Genomic DNA, 24825 nt, shown 5'->3' with positions numbered 1-24825 from the left:
GGCACAATGTTGTTCCCATTTTCTTATAGAACTTTACCTGCCAAGAAAATGTATGAAATAGGTTGTATTTAAAATTGAAGGAGCAGAAAAATCAATTTCCCCTAATGCTCTGAACTCCATATACAATAGCAAGAAAATATCTGCATATGAAAAATCTTAACTGTTTTCCAAAGAAGCAAAGCTCAGGGAAAGGATCGAAGCTGTTACACATATTAGTGATAATGAGTTCATGGGCACCATTCAGCATGGTAATGTGCAATTCATTTTAATTAAACCACGTGTTGACTGAAAAAAAGATATATACATACAAACTTGCATGTGCACAAACACACTTATACATAATCAATTAAAGAATTACTGATGTCTAATCAGTCAACCTATCTATTAAAATGATTTGGGTGTGATGATTATATACCTCCTAACTGTCATAAATATTCATGAAGGTAGATTAATTCAATCTCTAAGTAATATAATATCTTTGGGGAGGAAAAGGCAAGATTTCCCTAGTACTAAGCCACTGGCAATTTGTAGCCTGTTGTAAGCCAGATTGTTAGAGGCATTAGAGGCATGATGATTGACATCCACACACATATATCTCTCTTAGCAGTAGGCATCTCGTTTAGCTGTGATTTAGATAACACTGGGCTAATTATACCAAATATTACTAGAAAAGAAAAAAAGAAAAGAAACAACTGTGAGTGAAGGAACAAACATGAGGTGAAAATATCACTCTTATGAAGTTTGTGACAAAATAGGTTTCCTATAAAACTAAATTAACCAATGGTAGTGTATTAGTATCCAAAGTGTATGTCAAAGTATAGAGCTGGCAATGTAGTCTCTACATTAGAGATCTTAGTTTGCACAGAATACCATGAGTTTGTTTGGGGTAAAAAGGAGCTCTGATTGCCTTTGTGACATACTCTCAAATGTTCCAAAATGGTCTTTTCTATTGGCAGGGAATGTACCACATAGCAAGGGTGCCTCTAAGGCTGGTAAACTAGTCTATACCTTTTTTATCTTCCCCAAAACAATATGTGAAAGCCTCAATTGACAAAAAGATTATGAACACCTGGTGAAAACTAAGGCATATGGAGAATTACAACTTAGAAGAGAAAAGAATTGAATGCTAAGGAGCATGAATTACCAGATGAAAGGAAAGAAAATAGTTATGTTGAATGTTTGTGAAACTAAGAGAAAGACGAGGGATGAAATAGAACCAAAGGAAGGTGGCCTGATCTTGTGGAATGCAACTGATGAATACATGCAAGGAAATAAAAGTATAGATTTCATTATGAAAGGGCTGAAATATAGGTCAGAAAGTATGAATTGGTGCCATCTAGGTTATTGTTAGGGCAAAGGAAAGTAGAAATCTATAGGGTGGTAATAGCTGCATGTTATACTCCAGTGAACCACGATAATGGAAAAAACAGTGATGAGTTTGGGTAAAAATGCAATATTCCGAATGAATACAATCCAGGGAGAAAATTATTATTTGGGTGACATGAAGAGGTGGGTGGAACAAGGGAGTACAGAAGGTATGATTAGGCTATTTGGAAATCTGAGAATGCAGAGAATGAGTATGCTTACTATTTGACATACTTGGCTATATGCTCAGAACAAGGCCCATTTGTTTTGCCTATATGGGTTAAGCCTCAGCCTATTCATACATGTATATGGAAAGACAATGCATTAAAAGGCATGGTTTATTTCAATTTATTTATGTCATTTATAATGAAAGAAAAAAAGGATACAAGAGTGGTGAGAGGTACTGAATGTAAGGCAGACCATTATTTAGTAGGGTCAAAAGTGAATATTTGTGGGGAAGAAGGACATGGAAGAAAAGGAGAGAAGGAGAAGGAGAAGGAGAAGGAGAAGGAGAAGGAGAAGGAGGAGGAGAAGGAGAAGGAGAAGGAGAAGGAGAAGGAGAAGGAGAAGGAGTAGGAGAAGGAGAAGGAGAAGGAGAAGGAGAAGGAGAAGGAGGGTCAAAGACATATGACTGCAAAAAAGTGCACGTCTTGTATGAAAAAAAAGTTAGAAAATAGAGGAAATATGCCTTTCCAACATAATGAATGGAAAGTGATACAAGGAAAGAGGATGTGGAAGTTGCTTGGAACAAAGTGAAAATAATTATATTACAGAGTGCCACAGAGGTACAGTAGCACTAAATGGAAGGACAAAAAGGATGAAAAAGACAGAATAACAAAAGAGGATGTGCAATATGTGTTTGCGTGCACGCATGCGTATATATAAAAATTACAGCAAAAAGTGAGGATAAAAGTAAAATACTGCATTATGTGCACAGACAGAAAAAGTGTCAAAGAATATAGTCAAAGAAAGCAGGGAACATTAAGCTTAAAACAGGCAGAGAAAATGCAGAGCAAATTTTGATGGAAGTATGGGTGAAAAAGGCTAATCAAGGAGCACCAACCAAGTGAATAGAACTAAAAATAAAAGTGATGAAATTATAAGGACACTGTGGGAAATGTTTGTGTTTGCTCCAATCCCTTAATAATCTGAATTTAAACTTACTGAATGGTTCTATGCTTGCTGATTATCCAACAGAATTTTCTCACTGGCTTGGCTCTGATCTCTCCCTAATAGATTATATAACAATTTGGCAAAAAATTATCCCTTTTATTCAGAATATGTTTATAGATAGTCCTGGTAGTGATCACTTTCCAGGAATTTTATTTACTATTCAAATTCCTGATAATACTATTTCTTGATTTGACCCCTATTATCATAGAGGAAGATGACCTTTGCCCTATCCATATGAAACAGTCACCCCGACAGGGAGAAATGGTTTTTAACATTTTAAAATCTGAGCCAGCTCATCAGATTTACTCCACAATTGTCATCTGCTCTGGGGAGCCAATTTCAAGCTATCTCTCTAATGTAATCCACCTACTTCAACCTGCTGTTATAGCAGCCACAGCCCCAAAGACCAGAGATCAGACTTTTCACACACAGTATTGGTTTGACTTAGATTGCCTCAAAGCTAAGAGAGCTCCAACCAGGCTTTTTAACAAATGCACGAAAGATCCTTTTATGTATTCTATTCATGATCTATTACTATAAAAACGTCAGTGTGAGCAACTAAGTCCTAAGAAGAATAGGGAATTATTTGGGATGAAACTGAAGTGAGGGGATGGTGGAAGGAGTATTTTAGAATTTGTAGGAAATAATACTGATATATCAAAGAGTAAATGCCATAAATGTTAGTGCTCAGGAAGAAAAGGAAGAAAAGGAAGTCAGAGGAGCTATAAGAATGTTGAAAAATAGTAAGGCTATAGGAGTTGCCAGTGTTCAACTCTGAACATAGAGTAAAGCAAAAATATGTGATGACCTCTTGGTTGTTTCTTATATTCATGGGTAAATTTATAATGAATTCTTGGAGACAAGAAGGTGTGCATATTTTGTATGCAGTATGTTGTTGGCTAAGAATGTGAATGATTTGCAAAAAATATTAGATGGAATCTTTGATAAAACAAGGAGCATGGATCTGAAAATTAATGTTATCAAAGATAAAGGTAGTTGTGTTTGATATGAAAAATAAGAGTGAATGATTGCAAATTTTACATAAATTGCAAAATATCAGAACAAGTAGATGAACTGCTGTACCTTCATAGAATATTTCTTAAAGATGGAGAACAGATAGACAAGTGTTAAGATGTGCAAGTACTGGGAGAAAACTACTAAGTAGCATTTAGTCTGCTAAAGAAATGAATGTTTACCAAAAGAAGAAAAATAGCTATATAAGAGTTTGCTTCTGTCCATTTTGTAAAAAAAAAAAAAAATCTGATGGATTTTCTAAATGTAGCAAGGATATATACTGATTTTATATACTGACTTGCTCTTCAAGAAAGACAAGAGGTAGATTATGTCAATGTGAGGCAGTGTGCACAAAAGAGTGATGACAAATGATTCATTCATACCTTATTTAATTGAACAAACAACTTTTCCTCCGAGTGTGACTTTGCTATTTTAAACAAATTTGTTAAATGTTTAACCAATTTTTAAAGAAAGTTCAGAGAATATGGAAAATAATGCAACATTTTAATACTTCATACTGCTCTGTTAAAGAAAAGCACTTACTCTTGAAAACAAACAGTGGATTTCACAAAAGATTTTGAGAACTCTGCTCATCTGATACAGAATATCCAAAAACAGTCACAAAAACTGAGAACAAGATTAGGAGAAGGAAGGAAAAGAAAGAAGTAGATTAAGGAGTTAAAACATTAGGAAAAACTAAACATTAATGGTGCTTCAAGTAGCGTACGTTCCAATAAAACAATACATAAAAATTTAATGTCAGAATATTAACACATTTATCAGTCTTGAAGACACAGGAAAAATGAAGCGGCAAAAGTAATTCTGGAAATTATACATAATTCTGCTCCAAATAGACACTTGCATTAGATAGAGCCACTATTTTGCATGGATCTTTAGACAGAGGTGAGACTCCAGAATGCAAACAACTGCCATTGGGGGAAAAAAATCCTCCCAAAGGATCATGGGAACACAATGGTTTCATGGTAACACAAATAGACATGGATTTAGAGACTGGTAGAGCTGAGAACAGGGAAAGAAATCTATCCCTTTTGAATTTCTCACTCACTTATCTAGATTGTAAGTATTATTTGGAAAGTAACCAGAATCTAAGTTACTCCAAGTGTTCCTTTAAATATCTGCAAGTACACAAACTATGGTTCTGATACCAGTAGCCTTTAGGCTTGCATGAGACTCACAGCTTATCCACACTGCCAGATTGTCTCACTGCCAGAACAGGACAGCAACTATTTTCTGAGGGTAGAAATGGATGTCAGCCTTTCCTCGTGTCTCTCCCACTGCCAGATTGTCCCACTGTAAATTGCAGATGTGCCTTTAGGTACTACCTTCAGCTGTCATACTGTGATTAGCACATGCAGAACCTACACATGCTTTTTAAAATAAAGGCCATATAGGAAGACGGTGATTTGGACCACAGAAATCATGGGCAAGTAAAAGGTCCCCCATCTACCCTGACCCTTACTGGCTCTTAATCCCAAAACTAGTTTAATTAATTCAAGTCCACTATAGACGTGTGCATGTAAGATGGAATAAATTTGATATGATTAAAAAAACGTTTTTCACACACTAAGGATCTTACTTCTGAGGCATGGAGAATTCAGACTGAGGTCACACTGGAATAGGCAAATCATTTTCTTCTTTAACCTACCTTGCATAACTGTTGTGCAAATAACAAATTATTGTAAACCAGCCTGAGCCATGAGGTGAATCCTGGTCTTCGCCTGCCCACAACAACTTATAACAGCAACTGGTTGTCAGAAACATACCTTTCTCATAGTCATCCTCAGCTACTGCTTTCTCCTGAAGCTTCTGAAGTTTTCTCATTAAGGATTTTATCTGTATTAATTAAAAGATCATGAGCAAAATTCCTGTATGTTGCTTTGAAAAATTGTGATCTAACATTGCATATCTGATCGTAACAGTTCAAATGCTTTGATTTTATCCCACTTGGCCCACCTATTTCTGAGGACATTTCTGTCACCCACAGAACACACAGGTTTCAAGAGCACACAGAATAGACATAATGATATAATAACATAATATATTTATATGAAGATGTAAAAATCAATCAAGTTTCCCATTATTCACAAATTCACAAAATCAAACATAGGGCAAACTGCTTATTTTGCACATCTTGAGACTTGCAGGCATCAACCAGGAAATCTTAGGTCAAAAGGTAATAATTCCATTTAAGTAGGTTCACCAGCAGCAGAGGCAGCCTTCTATAAGACTGGGCAGGTGGGATACAAAAGCGATGGAGGAAAATATACAGCAAGGAGACTGGGAGAAAACTAAAATGAGCTTGAAGGGCAGCAAATATTATAAACTACTGGCAGAAAGAGAGTAGCAAGGCTCAAGATATTTGGAAGACAAGTCAAGGAGGCATTAGAGAACTTATTTTGCTTGCTAATTATAACCAACCAACATTTTCATAACCATCTTCTCAAATCCCCAGTAGAAACACTCCCGAAAATAAGCATTACAACAGCTACTGCATTGCTTTACGTTGAATGTATACATTTGTTTAAAATTCTATCGCACAAAATAGGCACAAAGAGTACTCTAACCTTTATTAAACGTTGATTGCCCATCAAACATTCCTGTAATACTGGTTCATACTCCTTCATCAGAAAATCCCAACTGTGGTCACTAGCAATGCCACAACTCTCATAGCCTGAAGTCACAGAAGAATCAGCAGATGTTGCCTCTAAAGAATCCATGGAACAGGAAAATGCATTATTTGCATGGAAAGGTGAGAGCCTCCCACCGTCCTGCAAGCTGTCATCCTCTGCAGCTTCCCAGGGACATGTGCAAACTTCATCACACCGAGAGCTATATGAAGCCCACAGTTCTGTTTGTGAAGTTCTTAGGCCTTCTCCAGGTACGTGGACATTAATACTTTCTGTTTTCTCTACTCCACATAGTTGCACAGTTTCTTTAAGTTCCCTACCTCCTGATGCACCTGCAATACCACGTGCTTCAGAGGCTGAATTTAGTGAGAGCTGGATGAAACTAAAATTTGAATGAAAAGAATCCTGAAGACAGGAAGGGCCATAGGACATGTCTTTGCTTTCAGGCTCCTGGTTGTTCTCTTCCTCTTGATGCAGAGCACACAATCTTTCTTTCTTCTGTGAAGTAGTACCCTCAGAAGTCTCCTCCACAGGGTCTAGCAACTTGCCCGGCCATGCAGATAAGCTACGTGCAGGTGAGACATCTCCTTTATGGTTGGCAATCGCAGGATAATCAGTTAAGATTGCTGCATGGGCCTGAGACATTCTGTTGTATTTCTGGCAGCAAGAAGTCTAAACAGCACACAAGAAATAGAATAATCCCAAGACAGTTTCACATTGTATCTTCAAACAACAGGACAAGTTCCTTATTGTGTGCTGTGCTGGTTCACTGTCAGAAGGAGGATGAAATTAAACTTCTTGCAGGACCCTGGTTGCCTTTGCCACCTTCTCTTAAACCTACAGGCGTTGAAAAATCTTGGATCTCTAAAATAAATAGAATGGGAAAATGGTCACAAATGTATTTTGCCACATAAGAGGGCAGCCTTCAAAACCATTACTAACTTGAGAAAGTCACACCATACTCAGTGGAACTGCACACATTAGATCTTCTTGTATTCTGTTGGAAAAAAAGCAGGACTGCAGAATTGAGGTCCCGGGGTTATAGAGACTTCAAAATTAGTAATTAATAAAATGTGTTTTTTAATGAGATAGAAAGGGGACATTATTAAAAACAGGTCCTGACAATGATAATTTAATTCTTTAATTTTTATTATATTTAAAGCCAAATAAAATGTACTTGCTCTGGTCTCACTCACTACTTTTGGGGATTTGGTTCCCAGCATATCACTTCAAGGCCTCAGCCTGGAAAAAGCTATATCTCCTTGTTCTAATGGATTGCGCTATGCTTTTCCCCAGAATTTTCCATTTTCAATTGTTCACATTCAGTTCACAATTCATTTGTACTATTATCAAGCATATCAACAGACATATATATATTTTAAGCTGCTTCTTATCATGCACTGCAAATGGAACTTACAGAAACAACATGACAGGTAATAAACCAATGAAACTAATTCTAAATAGTCTGAATACCCATTTTATCCTGACTGTGTCCTACATAAGCAAAACTATTGTGCAAAATAAAGATTTGAAATAATGGGTTTAAAGAGATTGATAGCAAGCACTGCAATATTCTGACTGACATTTTTGGATTGTAAATCAAAGAATTATCCACATGATCTATTTTGTTATATGTAAACTATGGTATTAACATCAGTGTGATGTGAGATTAAAAGAATTTGATTCATATGCATAGACATTCCTTACAATACAATTTGAAGCAAGGATATTGCATTATAATAAGCTATATTATATTATTGTATTGTATTATAATAATCTACACATACACTAACATACCTGATGGAAGCCTTAGAAGTGGACTGTAGCCCACAAAAGTGTGACGGTTACAACAAATGGAGATGATTCAAGCTTCCTTCTTTGTAAAGGCATATAAGGCCAAATTTGAAGATCTGCCCCAACTCACAGAGTACAAATAAATCAATTTCTACCCAAGGCTTCAATGTGCCTCTTTACCATCATTTTAGGGCTTCTCCAAACCTTTTAGGCATGTGAACACAAATCTGCCTTATCACGGAATCCCAACCTGTGTGATAAATGCTAGTCTCTCTCCAGGGTTCCACAAAGATGATTTAACCTGGTAGAGGTCTTTTTAACAGCCTTAAACCCTCATCCTGCTGGCTTCCAGGCAGTCCAAATGCCTCCAACCTCAGACATACAAACTGCTAGGCATATACACCCAGCCATCTCCAATTCTCCCATCACCTCAATTCATCCTTCTCAATAGCCCCAGTTAGAGAGTCACTGGGCCATTCCTCCAGCTGCAGCAACTTCTATAATTCCTACCATTTCAACAATATTCTTTGTCATAGAACTTGGATGAAATATCTCTAAGAAGCAAACAATGAACATCTGACAAACTTGAGTCATCACTTTCTTGTCATGGCTGCGATAGAAAAGGGAAAAATATTGTCATATCTAATTTTTTTAAAGTATCTTTTCCTCAACTTTGCACAGTCTCCCCTTATTTTCAAATGCCTGGTGCTATAGAAACTTCCCTTACCACATGACTCCATTAAGAGGTAGGCAGGCTTGCTGGATACCATCTATTCTCAAATATAAACACCACCAATTAAACTGAAATTCCCCTTAAGAGAGCTTCAGAGTCAAGTTATAGAATGAAGTCAGCAAATGAATGAATTGAATTAGTGCATTCAATAAAATCAGATGTAGGCTTGCTATGAGTCAATACAGTATACAGATGCTGTTCCAGAGACCACTGTTATACTACTTCAGGTTTGTTTTTTTAAGATCACACATACCAAAAGGAAATTAAACAATTACTTCCCTTCATGTCTGTAAAATATAAGAATTCATCCCTTTATTCTTGCCTGAAAATTTTTTTGCTCCTTTAATTTAGGTTCCCTTGAACCATGTCCTAACGGCTGCTATAATAGCAACATGCACATTCAGAAAAGCAATGACACTGGATATTTTGGAAGCAGGAGAAACACCAGCTGGTAAGTGGCTTCATGTTTTTCACGCTACTGTAACTAGAAGAAAGATCCTTCTGTAAGTTTCCTATTCCCAGAAGATACCATCTGCTGTAATTAGCTTTAGTGTAAGCAAGCCAATTGAATGTTTTGGTTTTAATTGTAGGCTCATTTTATTGTGCTGACCTCTAAATACTTAACAGAATTCAAGACTTTAGTGAGAAACAGCATCTACACCAGGAACTGGCATGAAACATAGAAATGCATTCATCCTCTAATCATTTCTTCCCAGTTCGTTCCCCTGTTTCCATGGAATTTAAGCACAACATTAAACATTAAAATCTTTGGAAAAAAGCACAGAGTTGTCAGTGTTGATTGATTCATCCAAACCTGCTGGTTTGTGCAACAGCAGCAATGCAGGCCATAGTCTGAAGACACATGATGCGACAGATCTGGACTGATTAGCACTTAGATGGAAGAGCACTTGGGAAGGCTATATAAGTTACTCTGAGATCCATGGAGGAAGGGTGAATTATAAATTAAATGTACATGTTTGAAGTAGCTCTTATCTACAACCCAATAAAAAGAATGCAATTTTTATTCTTGTGTGGCCTACATTTTTAATGCTAGACTCCTCATATTCTTCCAAATCTCTTTCCATTTTCTAAACACAAATGTATACAGGATTTACGAACAGCTAAAACATAACTATTTGTGCAGTGATAGTGTACTTTTATTGTTTTCTTTACTATTTAATTGCAAAAAAAAATATGAACAATAACAACTTCACTCATTAGAGTATCTGTGGGCTATTTGTTTTAAAATACATAATTAACATAACTAAATTATGCCCAGCCCTTCTATCAGATTGCTGAAATATCCACTAATACTAGTTCAACAAATAGTTCTTAATAAAGTAAGAGCAGTAAAGTAAAAGATGAAGAATTCATAATAAAAAAAGGAGTGGCATCAGAGACATGGGCAATGGATATAGGGCTCTGCAAGACCAATTTATCACAAGAAAGGAACAATTTGGTTCACATCAGTGAACAACTGGAATTTTCAAATAAAATTGCTAAATTACATCAGCTTCACATACTACAACATACCTTAACAAGTGCAGTTTTTCTACCATTTCTCAGAATAAGACACAAGATTTTGCAACTACAGTGTGGCCCACTTGCCAGAATACCAGATATAATATCCCTTCCTCATAGTCCTAATAATCTATAGGGTATAAGGAATAGGTTGGTGTTTGCTCACAAATAACACACATAGGTCTCAGCTCCTTTTTCAATAGCAACAACAGTTGTTATTCTTTTTAACAAAATATTATACGTACCAGGAAAGAGAGACCAAAGCACTTAACTTTTTGGAAGGAAATACCATACACTGACATAGAATTAGAGATATAATTAGAATTTGTAAGAGGAGAGCCGTGTTAGTCTATGGTAGCCAAAAAAATCAGGAGAAATCTGATAGTACCTTTTCCGACTAACACATTTTATTGAAAGGCATAAGCTTTTGTGATTCATCTGATGAAGCGTGTTACAGCCCACAAAAGCTTATACCTTTTAATAAAATGTGTTAGTCAGAAAAGGTGCTATCAGACTCCTTCAGATATAATTAGGAAATAAATATTCAAGTTTGAAGTATAGATCCTTTCCAGAGACTGCATCTTGATGTGGTAGGAGGGCTCAGTAGCTTCACTGACCTCGAGAGCAATGCTGGCAGGAACAGGAACTCCTGGTAGAGTTATCCTTGTCAGGAAGGGGAGGGGAGTTAAGAGTATTCACAGTAGGTGTGAAGCAGGTGGGGCTCTGCAGAGATGAGGGATGCCAATGCACCTGGGAAAAGGAACTCCAAAATCAGATGCAAAAGAAGTCAACAGCAAACTACTTCTCTCAATAAAATTGTACAGACATGGTTGTAACATTTAAATGAGCCAAACAGGTGACTTAAACAGGTGACTTGAATGCAACATTTGGAGAACTAGAGGAACCTGGAATCACAGGAAACTGAACTGGATTCAGAATATAGGTTAATCAAGTTTGCAAAGACAACTCTTTGCTTGTTGTCAACATCTGCTTCATAAGTGCAGATTCTATATAAACATCACCAAATGAGCAACACCAGAATCAAATAAATTACATCAGAGGTTGTCAAACTTTGCAATACCAACCCCTGCCCCCCTAAAATGATAAATGAATTTCTGTGACCTCCCTCCTCCCATTAATAAAACGAATAATTTTGTTGGAGTTAGGGTCGGGTAAGAAATAAACATATTATTTACTTTTTGTAATTAAATTGATTTTTTTTCTTCCTAGCATTTTTCCCGCATGAGCAGGGTCTGCTTTTTTTGGACCAACCAAAGTCACCCAGCCAGCTTTCATGACTAAGGCAAGACTAGAATTCACAGTCTCCTGGTTTCTAGCCTGGAGCCTTAACCACTAAACCAAAGTGGCTCTCATTGATTAATAATTAAATCATCAATTTAATCAATTCATTAAATTGAAACTATATATATCAAATAAAACAATGACATAACTTCGTAACTTTATAAAACAAAACCTTTTCATTAGAAATAAGCAACACATAAATTTAAAACCATATTCAAAGGGAAACATGAGCTTCCTTAGTTTTGCTTAATTCCTGAAATCCTGTTTTTGAAACAGCTACTCTCATTTCTCATGCCACATGTATTTGGATCAATATTTGCTCCTTATAGTGACATCTATAGAAAATTCTGAGTTTGCTGCCAACTTATCCAGGGAGAACAGGAGCAAATTCAGATAGCAATCCAGTTGGGGATGCTTTTGCCATGAGACTTCCACACCCAAAGCTGAAGCCCAGTTAGAATTTGCTGTGGGCTTTGCTTGGACAATCAGGAGAGTGGGAACAAATTCTGATAGCAATTCAGCTTTCTCTAGACTTTGCTTGGACAGAATAGATGCCATCTTGTCCAGGCAAAGTGGGAATGAGCACTGACAACGATCCTGCTTTTCATACGCAAGCACCACCCAATTATGACCCCCTTATAAATTTGATAACCCCCCAGGAGTGTCACAACCCACAGTTTGAAAACCTCTGGACAACACAGTAGGAAACAGAAGATGGAGAATTACCTTTGCTTCACTGACTATCAAGCCTTTGGACTGTACATCATGCCAGAATGTGAAGTACGTTAAAGCTACTTCGTATGCCAAAACATCTAATTATTTTTCTGAGGAATGGCTGGTGTGGGTCTTCCGGGCTATGTGCCGGTGTTCTGGAAGTTTTGTTTCCTAACGTTTCGCAAGCACCTGTGACCGGCATCTTCAGAGTGCAGGAGCACAGACAGGAGCAGTTCTCTCTGTGCCCAGGGTGATGTGACCCTTCTGTGGGTATTTATAGAGATCGGGGGGGGGAAGGGGGGGATTGGGGGTGGCGAAACGTTAGGAAACAAAACTTCCAGAACACGGCCACATAGCCCGGAAGACCCACACCAGCCATCGTATGCCGGCCGTGAAAGCCTTCAACAATACATTTCTGAGGAATCTTTATAATGAACAAAAAACTACTATAAGAATTAAATTAGTAGAAAGGAATGGTTCAGAATTGGGAAAGGAGTGAGACTCCTCACATTTGCTTAATGTATATAGTGAGTATGTTACAAGAATGGCAAGCTGGGAAAAAGGTACAGTTGGGAATCAGAATTGGAGACTGAAATTAGGAATTATTTGAAATATGCAGATGGTGCTATTTTGTTAGCTGAGAGTAAAGAAGAGCCTATTGTTAAAATAAAAATGGTAAGTGAATAATCTGGGTTCATATTAAACACTAAGAAAACAATGGTAATATCAAACAACTTGCTTTGTGAATTTATAGTTGTTAGTGAAGAAGCAAAGGTTGTAGATATTTTTCTTTGATTCAAGAATAAAGACAAAATGTGCCACAGAAGCAGAAAGGAAATTATTAATTGTCAGGACAAATTTAGACAAGATCATGAAGGATAATTACATTTCAGTTTTAAGAAAAATCAGAATGGTTAATGAAATGGTCTTTCCAGTGTCAAAGAATTTTTGTGAAATCTGGATCCTGAGAAATAGTGAGAGAAAATCAGATGCCTCTAAATTAAGGATTTGATTACTAAGCTAACACTATGATTGATTGTGAGAGTATCAATAAATCTATCTTGGACCAGATAAAGGCAGACTGATCCCTTGTGGCAATGATCAGCAAGTAGAAACACACTTTGGGCATATGTTGAAACAGGTGATGGATTAGAAAAATGATTGCGCTTGGCAAAGGTAAGACAGTGAATAAGCTTGAGGGACAGGATCAAAAAGATTACTGGAACTTCATGAGAAGAAGTCAAGATGGAAAGCATTTATCCATAAACTTACCAGAATCAACCCAACTTAATGGTACCAAACATACTAAAGGACAGGTGTTCATATCAATGGTTTGGACCTTTCCATGAATTATTAAAATACAGTCGGAACACTGATGCTTTAAGACTGCTTGGAGCTATCAGGAACCGAGCTGGGGATCCCCGATTCTCTATAGAGCAACCCTGGATAATCTCCTTGACAAATTAGGTGTTCTTAAATTCTGGTTTATGAAGGAAGAACCTTGAAGAGCTTTTTGCTTTAGTTTTATTGGGAGATAATGATACTCCAGCCTCTGTTGTATCCTGCTTTGGCTCCCAATTCCATCTTGATATAAAATAATTTAAGGGTTCAACTTCCTATTTTGTATATAGTGCCTACTTTTCACAAAGCCCATTGGAGTCTCTTATTTCAGAGAGTTTTGATAATCAAATTCAAAATCTCTCAAGGATCTCTACACCTGAACAAATTGTTTTGACAGAGCTTAAAATGGACTTTTAACCATGTTTTAAGAGGCAATATTAATATGAATAAAGAAAAGTCTGTGTGGTAGAATGTGCTTGCTTGTATGGCTCACTGTTATGATAGGTCATTTAAGAATTCACACTTATCTCACTCTGTTTGATAAGTGACACATCTGTTTCCAATACCTACACATATACACATATATACAAATGTACACACAACACACATGCACATACACTGTGGTCAAAATCTCTGGTAAGAACTTCAGTGGAAGGCTTATCAGTCAGATAATGGGCAGCATGATAACACACTGACAATAATCAATTTAAGAAGCAGGCTTCAGTTCAACCATCTGAATTTTTAATTTCACCAGGGAATATATTGCAAATTAAGTATCTGACATACAGTCCATTTGGAACCACAATTCAGTTTACCAAAATAGAAAGTAATTTTCTCTTAGCAACTCAATAGTGATTGCACGTAATGAGAATAAGACAAGCACAGCAACCACCATTCACCAAGGACAATATGTCAAATATCTCTAAGTTTGGCAGTTCAGTTTAATTAAAATCCAAATCCTAGACAGTGTCCAAAACTTTGGTTCTCGCAGGATGTTAACCATCTCCTCCTCCTCCTCCTCTTTATCATTAAGAAAATACTTTGGTTTTTTTCAGGATATAAAACTATTAGTTTTTTCAGAATATAAAACTATAGTTTTAATATAATAAAATATTATTTTATTTTTATTATATATTATATTATTATATATAATATAATATATATTATATTATTATAAATAATAAAATAAAATAAAACTTCAGAATGTCATTTATAAAAGTATATGGTAGTCTAACTGTACATTATACAGACTTTTGGAGACCTGAATCCTCCATGTGATGCCCTGAAAATCTAACAGGTTTATGAACACATCCTTGGCATCTACTAGGCTGCATACCTACCTACCTACCTACTACCTACCTACCTCTCTCTCTCTTTAAATTCCTGTAATTAAAAAAAAAAGAATAGGGACATAAGATGCCATAAAGCAAGTGCCATCCTCAAGCAAAAATCTTTATTTCCAAACATGTTTCTCAGCCTCGCTTATATCGCTAAGGCATTCTTAGAAATAAGAAAGAAGGGAGTTACAGTCAAAGCTCTTGACTGTAAGCCTGCCTACCTGCCCAGAAGGAGAAAGCTGAAATAGTATCCTTAGAGGCTAAAAGAGATAGACAGGAACATCTCACCAGCTTACCCTCTGGTTAGTGGATGTCTCATAACTGGCCATGCCCACCTTGGCAGTCATTTTTGTACTTAACATTTGAAATGTGCTCACTGGCCCAAGCAGGCTAAGGACCCCTCTTTGGAAGGAAGAAAAGTATGTATTCACAGTATCATTTAATATCTATTAAATACTCTTGAAAAAGAGTTTCTTTTCACACTTAGTCCAGAAAAGAAATTTCCAATGAACTTGATCCACAGTCCTGATAGTTAATCATGTGGATGGCATGCACATTTACCTTTAAAATGTTATGTGATTATTTCCAATGTTAATTACTTACGAGAGTTTGCAATAAAAGTACATGCCATTAAAGACACTGATATGTGTAAGGTTATGAAATTATTCCTAAACATCCAGAAATTGATCTTTTTAAATAGAGTTCTGGACAATGTACATTACTTGACAGATTTGGAGTGATTGTAATATACCGTGCTTTGGAAACTGTAAGAAATTGCCAACCTCACATTTCAGCATGTTTTATAGCACATTTTAACTAATAATGTTCTATTGGAATATAAGAGCTGTGTTTCCTGTGATTTTTATACTAGTCATTATTGTAATTGTTATATCACTCTGGAAGTTTTATATTGAAGGAGTCATATGAATTCACAAATAAACACATAATGAAAAAAAAATTAAGAACAGAGATTTTCTATGGCTCCACATAGGGAATTGTAGCTCTACCCATATTTACAGTACTGTACTTAGAAGTAAGCTTCACTGAGTTCAGTTGGACGTCTCCATTAAGACTCTGGATTATACTGTAAACAATATCCAAAAATGTGCCTCTATTATTGTCACTTGTCCTAGTTCCAGAACAAAACATCAGTCCCATCCTAATGCATCCCAACTGCTACCAGAAATCCCTTCTGTCGTTTATTAGATTCCTTTCTTAGAGCAATGTTGGTGATACAGCTTATGTTATCACAACTGAGTCCTACCCTTACAAGTGTTCCAGCTGCTAGCAATATTGTAAGGCCTTCTTTTCCTTCCTCTTTGTATGACTTAATGTCTAGGCCTTTTTCCTAACTCAGAGGTTTTCAGTTGCCTTGAGTTGAAACTTACTTTTACAGTATGCTCATGATTTTACATCATCCAAGACACGATATGCTGACAGCACTAAACAAGGTCAGTAATTGCTTTCTAAATATGCTTGCTTTGGCAACATTATATACTAAAAATGGGAAGTTACTTTCCAAAAGTAAGAGAAGTTAGGGCTCAACTTTGCCTGGACATCATGCTAACAGTTGTGCCACTCCAGTGTGGGAGTAGTTTAGCAAGACTTGATAGTCATCTTCTCTTTGTTTCTATTTTGATTGTATTATAACTTCCTGGGTAGTAATTTGGCTTAAAATTAAACCTAAATTTAATTAATACAACACTCCATTTAATGCATGATCCTGAGTTGAACCCTGCTGCTCTACATAAAAGAAATCAGCAGTTACAAAATTAAATGACCTTGAGAATAACCATTATTAATATAATAGTCATGTATTTGTAATTACTGTGGTGAGAATATGGATTATGAACAACTTGGACAATACTTCATGCATCCTTGAAAAACTAGGTTTTGCTCAGCTACTACAACCATGTGAGCATCTAACCTAGTTCCAAAAAACTTACCTTATGAAAGTGACATGGGTGATATCTTTGTGCAATTTTTTTAAATCTGAGAGAATTTCAAAAGTAGCTTGCCAAGCAGTTTACCTGTTCCTTGAGAGAGAAAAAGTCCTAAAAATCCCCTTGAACTAATTTCTCCAAAAATAACTCTTTTTCTTTTTCTAAGTTTTCTGTTGTGGGTGTCCATTTTTATTTTCTCTCCTCCATTAGATATATAAATCTAACCTTCCAATTATATTATTTATAATAATATGTAGTTTGTAAAAAATATATATATTTGCCTTTCTTGTTACTGTGGCCATATCATGACTCTTAAAATCTTAGAATGGCTTATTTTCTGTTCTTAATCTTTTACTAACTTCTTTCCTTTATCATCTTTCATGAGCTTCTTCATCATTTTTCAAAGATACTTCACTTATCTCCAAACACCTTTGCTTATACTGAGTGTATTTGTATATTATATTTGTATACTAGTGTATCAGCTATTTAAGATGATCAGTCACAAAAGACTCATTATTTTTTGCTGCATCTTATGCCTGGAGAATGTCTCCAAGAGGCCACCTCCCTTATGTCCTTACCCCAAGCCCACTATGCCCATGGAATTTGATCAAACTCAACACTTTACTATAACTAAATACTCTATATTTTCCCATTGTTACCCTGACCTTCATTTCCATTCCCTTCCACTGTTATCTCCCTCATGTCCTTATCTATCTTTTAATTCTTTAAAAATTCCTAGGGGCATCACTGGTATCATAGAAACACAATTAATACATGTGATTCTGTGATTCCTACTTTTAACATGTGCATAAGAATATTTCTCAACCACCCCAAAAAATGCAAAAAGGCAGCAAATTGTTGGCCCCACTCAATAAGCTGTATTATGGTCTCAGGTTTATATAAAAAAGGAATTACATTGCTTCAAATCATAATAAAAAATATAAGAGATTTTACAGGTTACATAAAATCAGTGCAAAGTGCAATAATATGGAATAGTAGCAACCCTTTTATATCTTCACACTGTTTCTACTCTTTCCTGCAAAATCATGATGGCAGGCTGGCTACCAAACAAAATTTTGTGCCTCTCCACATGACTTTAGAGTCTTTATCTGCAAGGAAATAGCTTACGTAAAAATCGTCTGGAGCATCTGGCACTTTTGTATCAATAATGGTGGTACCAATGTCCCTACAGAAGAGACAGTACAGAAAGAAATGGGCCAATGTTTCTATCATACCTGGCCTGTATGAGCTGAATTCTTCCTTGAGTGGAGTGTTCTGAAGAACCACGGAAGGGAGGATGTTAAAACATGCCAGGGTGAACATGTCCAATACGTTGGGAGACTAGGCTGTCTGAGATATCACACCGCCTGCAGATTATGTAACCAAATTCTGGTTATGGGACTTGCGGTGAGTCTTTCTCAATTTTCCTGCATAGTAAGCCTCTGCTTCGGCATCTCCCATGCTTGCTGTTAGCCATTCCCACAAGCCTTGGGAGAGAAAGCCCACTCTGCAGCACGTTTTGCTCTACTTTGTTTCCAAGATGCTTCAAAGGGATGCACCAATGTCAAAAATTCAGTTTTAGCCCAAAGGTAACTATCCTCATTCAGGCCTTAGATTCAATCTTTATTAGATCTGCCTATAAACCCAGCATTGTGGGAGGCTGGAGTTTTGCATCCCTCACATACTTATTCAGATGTCCTTCAGACTTATAGAAAGAATCAAACAGAAATCTACAAACATCAGAACTACCTTTTTGTCTCAGAGAATATATCTACCATGACAAGAAGGAATGTGGAGACAGTGCAGAAGACTTCACCATCATATTCTTTGCATAGACAAAAGGTTTTTAGATGCTTATGAAAGACTTGCTGTTTTAGCTGCAAGCTAGTATGTTTTATTTATTTATGTTTAAACAATTTTTTCAGTACCTAAGTAGCAAGTTATAGAAAGATCACAGAAAGATATGAATTACTGAATGAGAATATGGGTTCCCTGAGGTTATACTGTAGATTTGGACATCTGGACAAGATAGACATAGAAGGGCCAATTAGAATCAGTTCATTATTTTTAAGAGTAGGTAACTAACGTTAACCTCACTGCGCTTTCAATATTTATTCAGCTCAAAATATATTGCCATTGTTAAAAATAAATTGCCAGTCAAGGGTATTGAACTTAAAATTGCCCAGCTACAGTTCCTAAATCTTTTATCTCTTGTTCCTATCCCACCACTTTCACTTGAGCTGCAGGACAAATAAAGCAATAGCTAATTGTTTGTTTTTCCTTACACACAAAAGCTAGCAGCAGTTGTTTGTGGTTATTTGTTTGCAATCACCTCTTCTGAGGCTGTTTGTATGCAGTTTCTCAAAAAGTGCCACACAAGAACAGAAGTCTTATGAAATCTCTTGCTATACATTCAAGCATTTCATATTGTCTTCCATGTTATGCCTACCTTTACAATGCGAAGATCAATACCAACAAGTTCATTTGGCATCACCCTTTAACAGCACCTACCTCTGAAAGCCAGTCCAGCAGATGAATTAGCGGGCTTGAATCTAAATTCTGCTCCACACGGCCTTTTCCCATGAAGTCTCTCAGCTACCTAGGTAAGAGGGAAGTGATGCGGACTCATTATCCACATCAATTATTCGTGTCTACTTTGCCTTCGGCACGCAAGTTTGGAAATTATGCAATACTGTAAAGAGAAACCAACACAATACACATAATCCAGGGAAATTGATTTTTTTTCCTAAACCACATAGAAAATTTGTGAAGTAGTTGTTTTTATTTACCCTTATGATATCCCACGTTTTAGCTTCAGTTCTTTATTTGTACATAGCAAATAATAACAGTCTATTTTCACAGTTTATACACAGATTAACAAAAAGCTATTCTTTCTTTCAGATACTTTAAGGCAAACCTGCACATTATGCAGATCAAAAGCCAGATCACAGATAACCAATCATGCTTTATCTCACACCCAGATGCCCCCCCCCAATCAATGCAGTCCCACATAAGTAGCAAAAAATCAGTATTGGTCAAATTTCTCATGCAACTCTATATAAGGCTGATAAGGAGCTGGATCTGGCAAATCACAAGTCATGAAGGCTCATTTTGAAACACAGCAATACTACCAAGTGAGAAGCTGAGAAGTTAGCATCCCCAAAAGTGGTCCATCTAAGTAGATAAGATGAAGCAAAAACTCTGAAATCAGACAGATATATTTACTGCCTTCATCTGTAGAGAACATTTACATTTTGCCTAGGTCATTTTCTCATGAGTGGCCTTCCAGAAGCTGATAAAGACCTTTCTTTTTAGAATGCATTTAATACTTAACGTGTAGTTTTTAATCAGGTTCTTAATCTGCTTTTGAATGTCTTACATATTTTATTGTGGTAATTATAACATGCTGCTCTTTCCAGATTTCAGTTTTTTATTTTAAATTATGAATATTTTAAAGTGTTAAGTGTCTAATTTTTTGCTGGTGGCTGGCTTAAGATCCTAAGTAAATGTTAAATATTCAGATGGAAGAAGAAAGTTTTTAAATAGAATAAAAATACAATTGTCATGGATTCTTCTTCTATCAATAACAAACATTTGTAATTTATTTTTCAGCTCCGTATAAATACCTCACCTGAATCAAGTATGCTTCTAAACAGAGAACTTCTAGCACTATAAGTTTAAAAATAGTTCTGTTACTTCTTCTTTCCTACCTTAGTAAATTCTTGGTTGCAAGAAGAAATATGGAAGGAACTGCAATGGGAAAGTACAGGTTCATCAGAAGATGATGTCTGGATCACTACCTCCAACCTGAGAATAAGGCAGATCAAATGTACAATAAAGGTCTACTTACAATACCCTTTTATCCCAGTTTCAACCTTATAGAAACTTATTTGGGAACAAATACTGAATATGATAGAATTTACTTCTAAATTAGAATGCAGTGGATAAGACTCTTAATCACTCATTTGAATATGACTATTCAACCAAGCGATATTTTGGTATGAAACTATCCAAAGAAACTAGATTATTAATCAGATAAGATGATGGAGATTTCATAAAATATCTGTCTGACTTACAGACTTTCTGGAACATTTTCCACTGAAGATACAAAGGAGTCTATTGATAGAGACTTTTTAATTCCAAAGGAACAGTGTAGGCATTATTGTCAAAATGAAAGCCTTTTGACTCTTGAGGGAACTATTAATGAAACTGAAAGAGCAGCAGAGAAAAGAAGCTTAAAACGAGCTGTAAAGACTCCACTATTTGAAGAATTCTTCACTCCATAAGCACAGTTCACATGACTACCCAAACAGGAAGATGTAAAAACTCAAATGTTTCGGGACATTTTCAAAAGATATTGGCTACAATTTGTGATGGCTGTGTCAAAAGTTTTTTTTAATAAGAATATCACGTGATTACTTCTGCTTCCTGCACTGAGATATGCTAAATAAATGTTCAAGATCCATAAAGCAGAACATTTAATCCAAGAACTAAACCTGCAGAGTTCAGTGTAATTCTAAGGTTAGAATGCCCTCTGTAGGATTGAGACAACACTAACAGAAATATAAAACAACCTGTAGTCCTCAGCCTAATTTTACAGGGTGCTCAGCCCAATTTTATCCACCTGGAGGAAGCCCATTGAGACAAAATATGGGTAGAAAGGAGAAAAAAATCCCTCCCTTGCTGGCTTAGGGCAAGGAAGCCAAAATGGAGGGAGAATAAGAAAGGGAGTACCTTCTAGAAGCCAGTAATTCATGTTTGGAATTTGTATCCATCATATCAGAGTTCTAGAATTTTGATAATCAGGGTTTGCTTCTAACTGAAAAGTAAGATAGGCAGCCAATAAAGGCTGTATTTCAACACTGAAACTGTTGCATTTCTTTTTTAAGAGAGAGAGAGGGAGGGAGGGAGGGAGAACTCAACCTATTACCACAATTTGCAGATCAACATTCAGAAGGACAGGTGGAGACAATCATCCACAAAAGATCAGAAAGATCCTCCATTATTCTACAGTGCAGGAAACAAAATCATGGATTTAAGTTAAAGGAAGGCAGATTATTACTTAATGTTGGGGAAAAGAACTTTGTGGCAGTAAAAGTAGGTTGATCTCAAAAAAGTTGTGGATTCTCCTTCACTGCACATATTCAAATGGAAGCTGAATGTCCTGCTCTGAGCAGGGAACCATACTTGGACCCTTCCAAATTTGATTCTATGGACTGTTTGGCATGAATAAAAAAAAGGGTGGGAGAGAATACATATATCAGGAACAGAAATACCAGTTCTATTTTACAGCTATCCAGCAATCGCTTTCAGAAAACTCTGTGAAATTGATTAACCCTACTTTTTGTGATGAACATACTACTTTGTAATTTAGTTTTTACCACTTCCAACTAGACAACAGAAAAATTGATCTCAAGGCAATCAGTTAACATATATTTAGTATTTAAATCAAGGGTAAGAACTAGTTACTTTAAGAATGCAAAGGGCAATATAAATCAATACTTGATTACCTCACCAAGGAATTTGACATGATCAGTAGAGTTGGCCTCTGCAAGATCAAGGTCCTTTTCGACTGCATTGTATAATTTCACAGATTATGGCTGGCTGGGGAATTCTGGGAGTTGAAGTCCACACATCTTAAAGTCACCAAGGTTGAGAAACACTGATTTAAACAGTTCTTGTGGACATATTTGTCTCTGTGTTCCAGATAAATATTTTTGGCAATAACAGAAGAGACATAATTGTACACCAGATCACACGGCAAAAGTTCATAAGCTGCATCTGAAATGATATCTGTATATTTTTCTCAAGGCCAGCTGAAGACCTGTCTGATTTAGCTTGATCTAAGATCAAAGATGATGTATAAGATCCATGACTCATATCTTGCACTTTCTTTTTCCCTGACAAACAGTTTCATGACACTGCTGTGAAAACAACGGAAGTAGATTGGAGAAAGTATTTCAGTTCCCTCTAGTGTGCCACTTCCCACGCCTAAAATCACAGCTTTAAGTTGAAGTCAGCTTTATAGAGGAAAAGATACAGATACTAAAAATATTTTTCTACATATCTAAATTCTTGATTTCCTCTGAATGGTAGTAAGGCATATTTTCTATCTGTACAATTCTTATTACACACTTGGTTATTCTCATTGGTGGTTTAGGGCAAGAAAGAGTACAAACAAATTTGTCCAGGCCAGCCTTTCATGCATCTTGATTTTTAGGGGTTGGCTGCACCAGATTCGGAAAGGCTTAGACATTACATTCTGGGAAATTTTTCATATGACAACTGTACCATACAACAGTAAAGAGGAGAAAGAGGTTAAAGAAAGGCCCTCACAGGTTAGGCTTTCAACTATTTACCTGGCATGAAAGAGACTGTCATTATTTTTCACAAACATTCCCTGGTACCAGCCACACATTAACATTTTCTGTTGAAACGGAAAGGGAAACAGATCCGAATAACTAGGATGGACTTATTCCTGGATAAATTGGTGCAGAATGCAATGACTGGCCTGTTAGGATGTACAAAGCATTTCTTTTCTATAGCCAGGCGCCTATAAAATGCTTTTAAAATCCTTTTAAATGCTGAAATCCAACAAGTGGAGCGCTTCCGCTAGCAACTGTTGGTCGAGGCTGCCTGAAAACACAGTAACTGTTAGAGAGACAGGAGCCCTACGGGCAGAAAGCGGCAAGCCGCCCTGTTTATTTTGCCCCCAACATCCTTTCGCGTCTTCTTCACACCAGGCAGGGTTGCGTTGGCGCCCCTCTTCTAGCCCCAGGAGGGACGGGAGGTGGCAGCGGAGCGGACGGTCAGGCGGTGGAGCGACCGGAGGACGACCACGGAAAGTGACGGTGGCAAAGCAAACGTCTGAAAGCTTCCCTCCAGCCTCCCCTTCCCGCCGTTACTGCGAAGGGCGGCGTCCCGTTTTCAGCTGTTCTCACCGCCGCGGGAGAAAGAGAGGCGGCGCTGCGCCCATGGCAGGCGCTCGCTGAGAGCCCAGGAAGGCAGCGGGGTCGCCGGGGGAGAAGGCGATTTTGTTTCCCACGCCCACCGACGTGGCTCGGGAGGCAGCGGGGCGACGGCGCGGTTGCTGCCAACCTGCCTCCCTTCGCCCCAGGAAAGCCCAAATCCTCACCTGGTTGAATCGGCTGCGTCCTGCCCGAGCTGGGGCGCGCTGGAACCTCTTTCCGGCCCCGCAGATGCTCTGCGGCTGGCGCGCTCCGGCCATCCCAGGCTCGGCCTTAGCTCCTTCCCCGCCCCTGGACAACCGCTCGCATCCGCTGGAGCAGGCGGGAAGGCCCAGGGCGGCAGCCAAATGCTGGGTGGAGGCCGTGCCGTCCAATCTGTCTCCGCCGGGGCTGGAGAGGAAGAGCCCTTTCTGGTCGCAGCCCTTCCCAAACTTGTCGCCTTTTTTCTCTCTCGCCCCGTCCCAGGGTTTCCAGGCTTTTAGTAACCGCACGGTTAGAAATTCTCTTTTTGCTGGAGGCGACTGCTCCTGTTGAGTTTCTGACTGCCTGGGGCTGGGGATTCGTTGAGGTCCTCAACATCACACATTAATCTTTGGTACATCATCACATCACATACAGGAATTCCTCCCAGGTTTAAAAGCCAGTTTGAATTCCAGGATCTGGAATCATCCTTCAACCTATTTTCCAGGGCTTGGACTGGACTCTGACCATGTGAAGAAGAGGGACACTTTAGTGAAACTAGAGCCAGTTTGGTCTAGTGGTGAAGGTGAGTTCTAGTCCCGCCTTAGGCATGAAAGCCGGCTGGGTGACTTTGGTCCAGTCACTCTCTCTCAGCCCAACCCACCTCACAAGGTGGTGGTTGTGGGGAAAATAGGAGGAGGAAAGCGTATTAGGTATGTTCACCAACTTGAGTTATTTATAAAAATAAGGTGGGATAAAAAACTAAATGTGGGCATTCTGAATCCATAGGAT

General features: G+C 37.5%; 1 protein-coding gene across 9 annotated transcripts in view; it reads right to left on the bottom strand.

The window, feature by feature from the left end:
• Positions 1-24569, bottom strand: part of DISC1 (DISC1 scaffold protein) — a 178487-nt gene extending 153918 nt beyond the window's left edge. For 3 of the 9 annotated variants that reach the window (XR_015796634.1, XM_088143491.1, XM_088143530.1), the window contains exons 1-5: positions 24021-24569; positions 20596-20692; positions 19397-19484; positions 6138-7064; positions 5337-5406 (exon numbers count right to left, since the gene is read on the bottom strand). Coding sequence is in view for 8 of the 9 variants with exons in the window: in XM_088143491.1 (XP_087999617.1) it covers positions 5337-5406; positions 6138-6845 (778 nt within the window). In the remaining variant the exon portion in view is untranslated. Of the gene's footprint in view, positions 1-5336; positions 5407-6137; positions 7065-10865; positions 10999-19396; positions 19578-20595; positions 20693-24020 lie in introns of all 9 variants that reach the window. The other 6 variants (XM_088143504.1, XM_088143503.1, XM_088143499.1 and 3 more) reach the window with 6 other exon arrangements.
• Between the last annotated feature and the right edge of the window lie 256 nt (positions 24570-24825).

The sequence above is a fragment of the Python bivittatus genome, unplaced genomic scaffold, assembly GCF_059951505.1.
Source record: "Python bivittatus isolate LINGU-HERP-01145 unplaced genomic scaffold, Pbiv_v1 ctg000020_np1212, whole genome shotgun sequence".
NCBI lineage: Eukaryota > Metazoa > Chordata > Lepidosauria > Squamata > Pythonidae > Python > Python bivittatus.
The sequence above is the reverse complement of the archived record's forward strand: the minus strand, read 5'-3'. Positions and strand labels throughout refer to the sequence as shown.